This window comes from Nicotiana sylvestris, chromosome 7, assembly GCF_000393655.2.
Source record: "Nicotiana sylvestris chromosome 7, ASM39365v2, whole genome shotgun sequence".
Lineage (NCBI taxonomy): Eukaryota > Viridiplantae > Streptophyta > Magnoliopsida > Solanales > Solanaceae > Nicotiana > Nicotiana sylvestris.
Genome location: NC_091063.1, coordinates 108805341 through 108817485, shown reverse-complemented (window position 1 = coordinate 108817485; position 12145 = coordinate 108805341). Strand labels below are relative to the sequence as shown.

General features: G+C 36.5%; 1 protein-coding gene across 1 annotated transcript; it reads left to right on the top strand.

The window, feature by feature from the left end:
* Window positions 1–289: 289 nt before the first annotated feature.
* Window positions 290–922, top strand: LOC138873603 (uncharacterized). The gene has a single exon (XM_070152074.1). The coding sequence runs from the start codon at window positions 290–292 to the stop codon at window positions 920–922; it is 633 nt and encodes a 210-aa protein (XP_070008175.1).
* Window positions 923–12145: the final 11223 nt, after the last annotated feature.

Below are 12145 nucleotides of genomic sequence, written 5' to 3'. Positions count from 1 at the left end.
TCAAAAATGCACACTGCGGAGGTTTTCTAAAGCGGAGGGACCCTGTATAGAAGAACTCCTGATTTGGGGTTGTTAAGGTGTGTTCACGCAAAGGAGGCTTCCAGATAGCTTGAGGAGATACATGCCGGAACTTGCGGACCACATATGAATGGTTTTGTTCTAGCCAAAAAGATACTTAGAGCTGTGTATTTTTGGATGACCATGGAAACGGATTGCATCAGGTAGGTCCAGAAATGTCACCAATGCCAAATACATGCAGACATAATAAAGGTACCACCAAACGAGCTCAATGCAACAAGTACACCTTGGTCTTTTTGCTGCTTGGGGAATGGATGTCATCGATCTGATCGAGCCCACCGCTTCCAACGGATACTGGTTCATTGTAGTGGCTATCAACTATTTTACAAAATGGATAGAGGCTGCATCTTACAAAGTTGTAACCAAGAAAGTCGTCACAGATTTTGTCAAGGATCATATTGTTTGCCGATTCGGGGTTCCCGTGTCCATTATCACTCATAACGCCGCCAATATCAATAGTGACCTGATGAAAGCCATGTGTGAAACCTTCAAAATCAAGCACAAAAACTCTACAACATACATTCCTCAAATGAATGCAGCTATGGAAGCTGCCAACAAGAACATCAAGAAAATACTAAGAAAGATGGTAGAAAATCACAAACAATGGCACGATAAGTTACCCTTTCCCCTATTGGGATACTGCACTACGGTTCGCACATCAACCAGGGCAACTCCCTATTTACTTGTTTATGGTACCGAAGCTGTCATTCCAGCTGAGGTAGAAATTCCTTCTTTAAGGATCATACAAGAAGCCAAACTCAGCGATATAGAATGGATAAGGAGCCGTTATGAGAAACTAGCCCTCATAGATGGAAAAAGAATGAACGTAGTATGTCACGGTTAGCTTTATTAGAATAGAATGTCTAGAGCTTTCAACAAAAGGGTTAGATTGAGACAATTCGCACTGGGGCAGCTGGTGTTGAAGCGGATCTTCCCACACCAGGATGAAGCCAAAGGGAAATTCTCACCCAACTGGAAAGGTCCTTACATGGTTCATCGGGTGCTAACAGGAGGAGCACTCATACTCGCAGAAATGGACGGAGAAGTTTGGCCAAAACCCATCAATTCGGATGCTGTTAAGAGATACTATGCTTAGATTGTTTGCATTCATTCATTTGATGTAACTGAACAACGTTTGACTCGATTCCCATTTAAGAGAGGATACATAGGAAGCCTTGTGGTTTTGGTCATATCTTAATAAAATCATCATTTCCCCAGAACCAGAAACCGGGGAAGAATTTTGAGGAGGACCCTCAAAATTTCGGAACAAGTCTAGCCGATGCCATCATATGCCAGAAAGCCAGAAATCGGTTATGTAATTGGGGCAGAATTTGAGAAGGATTCTCAAAATTTTGGAGCAGATCCAACAAACTTCGTTGCACGCAGAACGGCCAAAGGATCAAACTGGGGCAGAATTTTGAGGAAGACCCTCAAAAATCTAATGCAAGGAAGCTGCAATGTCTCTAAAAGCGTTACAATCATTAATTCATCTAATTTACTTGATATTATATACCATTATGTTTCTAAAATAACTCTATTTCATCATATACGTGCATATTTTCCAAAAACTTTGTTTCGATGGCAGCCAGGTGTTACCTAGGACGACTCAAACAGGGCCTCCAGAGCAAAGCAAAGCAAGCAGACAAAGGCACAAACCAACCTCCCCCGGAAAACTCACAATTTTTCTTTGGATGCAGGCATAGTGAACATAATAGAAGTATTCGAAAATATACACATATCAAAATTACTATCAATCAGGCCACCAGACACAAATATATCTCCTGCTAAGAAATATTCCACTCCTATTTTCTACTTGATCATTGCATAAGGCGAAGCATTGCCTTCTTTTTTGCATTAGACTAAGCTCTGTCTCGATCCTTGCATGAGGCTAAGCCCTGCCTCTATATTTTCATAAGGCTAAGCACTGCCATCTCTTTGTATGAGATTAAGCTCTGTCACAATCCTTGCATAAGGCTAAGCCCTGCATCCATATTTGCATAAGGCTAAGCACTGCCTTTTCTTTGCATGAGACTAAGCTCTGTCTCGATCCTTGCATGAGGCTAAGCCCTACCTCCATATTTGCATAAGGCTAAGCATTGCCTTCTCTTTGCATGAGACTAAGCTATATCTCGATCCTTGCATGAGGCTAAGCTCTGCCTCCATATTTGCACAAGGCTAAGCATTTCCTTCTCTTTGCATGAGTCTAAGCTCTGTCGTGATCCTTGCATGAGGCTAAGCCCTACCTCCGTATTTGATAAAGCTAAGCATTGCCTTCTTTTTGCATAAGACAAAGCCCTGTCTGAAATCTTGCATTAGGCTAAGCCCTGCCTCCCTATTTGCATAAGGCTAAGAAATGCCTTTTTTTTTGCCATGAGAGTAAGCTTTGTCTCGATCCTTGCACGAGGCTAAGCCCTGCCTCCCTATTTGCATAAGGCTAAGCACTGCCTTCTTTCTGCATGAGACTAAGCCATACCTCAAATCTTGCATGAGGCTAAGCCCTGCCTCCCTATTTGCATAAGGCTAAGCACTACCTTCTCTATGCATGAGACTAAGCCCTATCTCAAATCTTGCATGAGGCTAAGCCCTGCCTCTCTATTTGCATAAGGCTAAGCACTACCTTATCATGGGACTAAGCATTGTCTCCCCTTACATAAGTGTTGCTCTATTCTAAACTTTGCATTATATTCTTCTCTCAGGGCTAAGCTCTATCCCCAAACTCTGCACAAGGCTAAGCTTCACCTTGTTATTACCTTTTGTATCATGTCTCTGCACTTCATGGGCTGATGTATAGCCAACTTGTCCAAAGGTGACATAGTCCGAAGGCATCAAACTCGAAGCCTGAAGACACCATGTCATGGCCTGAGGATCTCTCAATACTGCACATCATTATTCAAAGGCGTCATGGTTCAGAGGCACTATTTTCATGTCCCAAGAACATCATTCCATGGCCTACGAATCTCTTATCTCATGATTCATGACCTGGGACGTCATGGTCTAAGGACGTCATCTTCACTGTCCAAAGACAACCTTTCATGGTCCAAAGGGAATTTGCATCATGTTTAACCTCTCGCAATAATCTATATACTCGCATGCATCGTGTTTTAAGTTTTGCAGGTAACTTAGGAAGTAACCGTTCTTCAAACAAGAGAAACCTTCACTCCGGTTTCCGCTCGTACCACTTATACTCTGCTATTTAACCGACTCCGATCAATTACCCGCCTTTACTTTGTGACCGTTCAAATATCTGCCCTATGATACATCCGTTACAATTCAGATTCGCCTCCATAACTCCGCGCAAACCCATCTGATACCACCCTTCACAAAAGAACCTTTTCCGAAACATACTACCATTCCTAGAACAATTCCACCAGTTTCATTCATCGGTGAATCCAAAACTACACATGGCCTGATTCCTGTAAAATCAGGGATATGTAGGCAGCTCAGAGACTAGGATGTGGCCTATATTTTTCAAAACACCTCCTATTCAGTCAAAATCGGTCATCACTTCTTTACCCGGCAACTCTTTCATCATTCCCTGGTAAAGAAGGGTAACTGTTGATATCCAATTTTTTCCTCATATATTTTTATTTTGCAAAAATTGTGCACATGCATTTACAAACATGCACAAGCTTCTCTATAATTTTAAAGGCTATCAACCAATTTATTTCTGCATTTTTACTATACAAATGTCCAATAATTATCCCTCATGTTATATTTTTATGATGATTTAATCATCCAAATTCATCATTTATGCCGAAATAGCGCTTAAATATTTTAATTGTATTTTTTATAATTACATTTTCATTTTTCAAACTAGAATTGCACATTTTTTTAATAATAGCTCATACATATGCATAATTACATTATCTATACAGAAAATGACCTTTTATAATTTTATATTATTAAGTAAATATTTTAAATCATTTTCATGCACAAATCACATTTTTATCATTTATAAATTATTTTATTAAATTAATCGGGTATTTACCGTATAGCCTCTTTTTAATTTTCGGACCTTAGCCCAACTTTCTACCCCAACCCAATTAAATCATACCCATGACCCAATTTCATAACCCGACCCATCCCAAAATTTAATCCTGGACATTGATCTTAGAAGATCAACGGTCCATGTTCAATTTTCCTTTTTTAACTTAACCAAACGACCATTACCCTAATGATTTCTTCCGCCCCGCCGCCCTTGAATCCCTCTTCCTCCTCTCTTCTCTCTCAAACACTCCCCTAATCCTAGCCCACCATCATCGGAAACCCTTCAATCCATGGGGTTTCCCTTTGATTTTAGGCCCCATCCGGCCTCCTATCTCTATTGGTTGTTCGATTTCTTTGTTGTTTGATGGAATCTCCAGGAGATTTGAACAAGACTCAGTCCAAACCTTTCATTTTCTCGATGAACCTGCCTGTGTTCATCTCTATGTTTGTGAGTACTGTTATCTTCATGTTTATGTCTCAAACCTCTGGTTCCAAACCGGGTTTTTTTCTCACCTCTGTCATTTTTTTTAAAAACCCTATTCACTTTCTACTCGAGTCTGTTCAGATCTCTATAGATCTGAGATGATTTTGAGTTTATTTGATATTTCTCTTTAAAAAAATTTTGTTTTTCTTGTTATTAACTGATTTTAGATTTTCCCTAAAACTAGGGTTTCATATCTTTACGTTTCTGCAAAAGTTCTAATTTTTTCGAATGTTTAACTTGGTTCACTTTACTTGTTCGACTGATTTTCATATCTATGATCTAATCCCTATGGTTTCTAATCATTTCACTATTTGTTCTAATATTTGCACGTTATTCTTTGGCCCTGTCAATTAATAGAGATTAACTGATTTTATTTGCCTAATTAGGGTTCGAAATTATATTTTCTATTGAAATTGGCATTTCTCTGTGATTTTACTTATTTGTCCTTAATTGTGACTTATAATTGGTACTACTTGCCTTAATTAGGTTATTAACCTGATTTATGGGATTTGATTGCTTTAATCGACCCCTAGATGGTCTCTGATTTATTGGTTTACCTTATTAAACCTCTAACTTGGTTGTTAATAAATTCTCCCTAATTTAAGGGGCCTTTCCCCTGAACCTGTTGTTTTAATTGATTGGGTCTAGCCCTAATTGACTAGTTAATTTGATTTGCATACCTTATTTATGAACTCTTAACTTTCTTTGCCTTATTTATTTTACTTTGTTGAATGCTATATAAACCTCCCCATTCTGATTTTCTAGAACACACGAACACACATGGAAAGATACAAAAACACCTACACACATAAACTCTTACTCATACTCACACACTCTTAACTGTAGTTCTTTCTGTTACTTCTGTTTGATCCATGGCACTTGTTTACCTGTTTCTCAACTAGCATGCCCCAATTCCTGTCCTGCTTTTATGTGTTGATAATTTGCCTTACATGTTCCTGATCAATTCATGGTTTCTGCGTACTTCTTTCAAGAATAATGTGCTTTAGATTCCTGCTATCTTTTCTGTGTGGCTATCTGATTAGCCATTTGACTTCAGCATGTTTCTCTCTACTAAATACATATATATATGATTCCGCCTAGTAATAGTTAATAGACTAAGTCAGCTCCGACAATGCGAAACCTTGTTTGACTCAAATGTGACTCTGTTATGTCTATGGTTCCAGTGTCCCTGTTTTGTTGTGATTGTTTAACTACTTGTAACTATATCTAAGTCAATCTACTAAAATATGGTTCAGTTCTACTGATTTCTTTCTGAAACTGTCCCCTACCCTTATACAGTATTCTCAAACTTCTACTCTTAGATATCTAGGGTCCTACCACCCCTAGTGTGAGCACTGCCTAGGGTCCATAAGACTCCTCTGAACTCTGATACACTAGGGCTGGCCTTCCAAACACTTTACAAAAATGTTTCTTTGAAAAGGTTCTGGTGTGAGCATTGCCCGGGGTCCCTGGGGCCCTTGGGAACTTTGACACACCAGAAGCCCATTTTGTGTATTGTGGACTGCATGTGGACATCAGACTAGCTTGAAGGTCTGGCTTCCAGGTTGACATTGGGCCTGCTAAGGCTCCCTATAGTATAATAATTTTTTTCTCATTGTGTAATTTATTCATATTGGTCTATAATAATAATCCTTGAAAAAAATAGGTATGGGGTTATTAGTAAAAGCTGGGGGGGGGGTTATTATATATCTTTGCTTGAAACTCGGGTAGAAATCCTGCCTATAGGATTATTGATGATTATGTGAGCGTTATAACTGTTTAGAGATCATGTCTATAGGGCTTTCTAATTGTTTTGTTTTGTACTTCACTTGTATGCTTGAAATTCTGTTCATAGATTCTTTGCATTAGAAATCATGTCCACAGGATCCATGCACATTTTATGCATTAGTAACAAAATTAATAGGATCTTGTCTGTTTGAATAACAATTTTCCTCGCATCTGTTGATATCCAATTTTTCCCTATAATACTTTTTAAGTGCATATATGACCTCAAAGCTATGCATTAACCTCAATCGATATTTTTCCATAGTTTTTACATTTTAAAATTAATTTATTCCAGTATTTTATTTATATAAATAATTAAAAAATTGTATCACAAATGGCTTTGTAGAATTTCATGATTTAATTTTTCTATTTATAGTCATATTAAGTTCAAATTATTTTACAACTAGCCAGATTTATACTTTTGGTTACAATTGCAATAGCTTTGCAATTATATCCCATGTATGCATTATCACGTTATTTTAACAAAAAATAGTTTATTGTATTTTTTAAATATAGAGTAATTGTTTTAAAACATTTCTATGCAATAGCTCTTCTAAATACATGTCTATATGATTCCGCCTAGTAACAGTTAATAGACTAAGTCAGCTCCGACAATGTAAAACCTTGTTTGTCTCATATGTGACTCTGTTATGTCTATGATTCCAGTGTCCTGTTTTGTTGTGTTTGTTTAACTACTTGTAACTATATCTAAGTCAATCTACTGAAATATGGTTCAGTTCTACTGATTTCTTTCTGAAACCGTCCCCTACCCTTATACAGTATTCTCAAACTTCTACTCTTAGATATCTAGGTTCCTACCACCCCTAGTGTGAGCACTGCCTAGGGTCCATGAGACTCCTCTGAACTTTGACACACTAGGGCTGGCCTTCCAAACTCTTTACAAAACTGTTTATTTGAAAAGGTTCTGGTGTGAGCATTGCTCAGGGTCCCTGGGCCCTTGGGAACTTTGACACACCAGAAGCCCATTTTGTGTATTGTGGACTACCTGTGGACATCAGACTAGCTTGAAGGCCTGACTTCCAGGTTGACATTGGGCCTGCTAAGGCTCCCTATAGTATAATAGTTTTTTTCTCATTGTGTAATTTATTCGTATTGGTCTATAATAATAATCCTTGTAAAAAATAGGTATGGGGTTATTAGTAAAAGCAGGGGGGGTTATTATATATCTTTGGTTGAAACTCGGGTAGAAATCCTGCCTATAGGGTTATTGATGATTATGTGAGCGTTATACCTGTTTAGAGATCATGTCTATAGGGCTTTCTAATTGTTTTGTTCTGTACTTCACTTGTATGCTAGACATTCTGTTCATAGATTCTTTGCATTACAAATCATGTCCACAGGATCCATGCACATTTTATGCATTAGTAACCAAATTAATAGGATCTTGTCTGTTTGAATAACAATTTTCCTCGCATCTGTTGATATCCAATTTTCCCTATAATACTTTTTAAGTGCATATATACCCTCAAAGCTATGCATTAACCTCAATCGATATTTTTTCATAATTTTTACATTTTAAAATTAATTTATTCCAGTATTTTATTTATATAAATAATTAAAAAATTGCATCACAAATGGCTTTAGAGAATTCCATGATTTAATTTTTCTATTTATAGTCATATTAAGTTCAAATTATTTTACAACTGGCCAGATTTATACTTTTGGTTACAATTGCAATAGCTTTGCAATTATATCCCATGTATGCATTATCACATTATTTTAACAAAAAATAGCTTATTGTATTTTCTAAATATAGAGTAATTGTTTTAAAACATTTCTATGCAATAGCTCTTCTAAATACATGTTTATATTATTCCGCCTAGTAATAGTTAATAGACTAAGTCAGCTCCAACAATGTAAAACCTTGTTTGACTCAAATGTGACTCTGTTATGTCTATGATTCCAGTGTCCTGTTTTGTTGTGATTGTTTAACTACTTGTAACTATATCTAAGTCAATCTACTAAAATATGGTTCAGTTCTACTGATTTCTTTCTGAAACTATCCTCTACCCTTATACTGTATTCTCAAACTTCTACTCTTATATATCTAAGGTCCTACCACCCCCAATGTGAGCATTGCCTAGGGTCCATGAGACTCCTCTGAACTCTGACACACTAGGGCTGGCCTTCTAAACTCTTTACAAAATTGTTTCTTTGAAAAGGTTCTGGTGTGAGCATTGTCCGGGGTCCCTGGTGCCCTTGGGAACTTTGACACACCAGAAGCCCATTTTGTGTATTGTGGACTACCTGTGGACATCAGACTAGCTTGAAGGCCTGGCTTCCAGGTTGACATTGGGCCTGTTAAGGCTCTCTATAGTATAATAATTTTTTTCTCATTATGTAATTTATTCGTATTGGTCTATAATAATAATCCTTGTAAAATACAGTTATGGGGTTATTAGTAAAAGCTGGGAGGGGGAGGGTTATTATATATCTTTGCTTGACACTCGGGTAGAAATCCTACCTATAGGATTACTGATGATTATGTGAGTGTTATACTTGCTTAGATATCATGTCTATATGGCTTTCTAATTGTTTTGTTCTGTACTTCACTTGTATGCAAGAAATTCTGTTCATAGATTCTTTGCATTAGAAATCATGTCCACAGGATCCATGCACATTTTATGCATTAGTAACCAAATTAATAGGATCTTTTCTGTTTGAATAACAATTTTCCTCGCAGCTGTTGATATCCAATTTTTCCCTATAATACTTTTGAAGTGCATATATACTCTTAAAGCTATGCATTAACCTCAATAGATATTTTTCCATAATTTTTACATTTTAAAATTAATTTATTCCAGTATTTTTTTTATATGAATAATTAAAAAATTGCGTCACAAATGGCTTTGTAGCATTTCATAATTTAATATTTCTATTTATAGTCATATTAAGTTCAAATTATTTTACAACTGGCCAGATTTATACTTTTGGTTACAATTGCAGTAGCTTTTCAATTATATCCCATGTATGCATTATCACATTATTTTAACAAAAAATAGCTTATCGTATTTTCTAAATATAGAGTAATTATTTTAAAATATTTCTATGCATGGAAATTATTTTTATAATCTATTAATTATTTTATAAAATATTTTTTATAAATTGTTTTGGTATTTAACAAATAGCCCTATTTGATTCCTAATATTTTCTAGACCTAACCCCTCAAACCAACCCAAAAACCCTTTTTAATTTTGCCCAATCCCCTTAGGCCCAAACATATACCTGTCCGACCCAATACCCCAGTCCAATCCTAACCGTTGATCATTTTGATCAACGGTCCACAACCCTCTTTCCTAAATTAAACCTAAAAGACCTCACATCCAAACCCTCTCATTTCTCTTCTCACACCCGCCGTCATCATCTCCCTCTTCTCTCAAACTCTCTCGACCTAACCATAATTCTAAGCACCGTCACGGGCATAAACCTCAACCTTATGAGGCTTCTATGGCTTCTTCGACTAGCCCTGGCCTTCTACACACCATGGCTCTTTGATTTCTTGGATCCTTGAGAATATCTCAAAGGACCTAGTTGGTTCTGGTTTGAAACTTCGTTTATTAGCCTATCTCAGGCCATTTTCTTGACTGTGAGTGAGAACAACTCTTTATTTTGTTACGAATCTATGGGTTCTTTACCTATTCTCTCATCTCTGCTATTTTTCTAAAATCCCTAGTTCATTGTTGTCTACTCTTTTCAGATCTTTATAGATCTGAGATGATTTAGGTATTATCAAATGTTTTCCTTCAAAAATCCCTTGCTTTAATTGATTATCTCGCTTTTTAATCACTCTTCCTAAACTAGGGTTCATCCCAAACTGTTTTTAAAGATTTTTCTAAGTTATTAATGTTTTGTAAATTATTTCTTCTTCACCTCGACTGAATCTTGCACGAGTATTCAAACCCTAGTAGATTCTATATGATATATTGATTTCTTCAATCTTTACTTCAATTTTGGGTATTTCTGTGATACCAGTCGTATTAGTTTACTCTATATTTTGGACTTAAGCATTTTTTTTACTTGTCAAATCTAGTACTTCTTTTATTCTGCCCTAATTAATCTCTGTTAAGGTTCAAATCCGCTTTTCCAGCTAAGTTCGATATTTTTGTGAGGTCTTAGTTTAATTTATGAAATTTGGGTGATTCTTTTGGTAAAACCAGTATTCTTTGAAGTTTCTTACTGATTATTATTTTTGCCCTGTTAAATTTGTGTGCACAAATCTTGTTTGTTTCAATATTTGTAATTTTAATTGGTCGCACTTGCCTTAGCTACTCGTCCGCATGATTTTGTGATTTTACTGATCCTTTATTTGGTATGATTGGGGTTCTTGCCTTAATTAAACTGTCTTGTTGTTACCGTTACTCAATTACCCCTAATTAGGGGGTCTATTCTAGACTCTCTTATGTTAATTGATTTTGCGACCTTATGATTGCCCTTAATTGACTGATTTCTAATGCGTTATCTTGTTTTACTCCCAAAGTACTATATATACACTCTCATTCTGCTCCTTCTACACACGAACTAAGTTCAGAGCACACGCACTCTCTCAAACTCTCTTTTCTTTCTCTGCCATTTATGTAAACTATTGGTTTAGCCGGCTAAAAGCCAAGGCTAGACAGTGGCATTATACTTGCTTTACATTCTGCACTTTGTTTCTTAACTGGTATGTCTCTAGTTCAATTATGAATCTCAAACTCTATGTGTTCCATTCGTGCACTAGTTTAATTGGCTATGTATTCGATTTATCTTCCTATTTACCGCTTATTCATCATGTCTAAATTATGTCCTTTCTTATTCAAGTATACAATCAATATGCCTGAGTCTCACTCGATTTTTTGATACATGACCAGCTTGTTTATTAGTTTGTTTGTATTCCCTTTCAGTTAGCATACTCATGTTAGTAACTTGATCTTCTAATGTTCTTGATTGGTCCAAAGTGGTATGACCAATCCTATCTTATGCACTCTTGTCTTCAGCATGACTTTTACTCCACTCTTTAACTGCCTATTACCATGACTGATTTGTTCAGGGGACTCCTAATTGTTCTATGCATTTGTCGTCTCAAATGTTTCCCTGTTTATGTGGTTTCAACTCTATATGTTCCCAATCGCCTTCACCCCTGTTTTTCAATCTGCTTGTTAAGTGTCTGTGAATTTGGGTATTTTATGATTAATTGTTTGTTTGCTGAATTTGCTCACCTTAGAACTGATTTCAAAACTGTTCTTCTACTCTTAGTATTCTTCTCAAAACTTGTCACTCCTAGCATCTTCTTAAAACTGGTTTCATTTTTGAAAACGTTTTCACTCCTAAAGTTATCTCTACACTGTTTTACTAAGTCTTTCAAAACTATGTTAAGCACTTTCACTTTACTCTTAGACTATTCGGTTCTGCCCCTCTAGTGTGTGTACTGCTTAAGGATCCTTAAGATTCCTCTGAACTTTGACACACCAGGGTTGGCCCTTCTACGCTGCGAATAACCAGTCCTCTCGTTTAAGGGTCTTGGTGTGAGCATTACCCAAGATCCTTGAGGTCCTTAGGTAACTTTGACACGCTAGGGCACCTTTTTGGCTCTGAGACTTTTGGCTTTTGAGACTGTATTAAAATCCTAGCATTCCCAGGTTTACATTGGGCCTGATTTAGGCATCATATAGTATAGTTTCATTTATTTATGTAATTTATTCAATCCCGTTCTGTAATAGTATTCTTTGTAAATAGATATTGGGGTAATTAGTAAAAAGGGGAGGGTTCCTATATGATTTTTGTGGGGAAACCGGGTAGAGATCATGCCTTAGG

What these genes read in the sequence shown, in the direction of transcription:
- LOC138873603 (XM_070152074.1), top strand. Translation starts at nt 290, where the DNA reads ATGCAACAAGTACACCTTGGTCTTTTTGCTGCTTGGGGAATGGATGTC.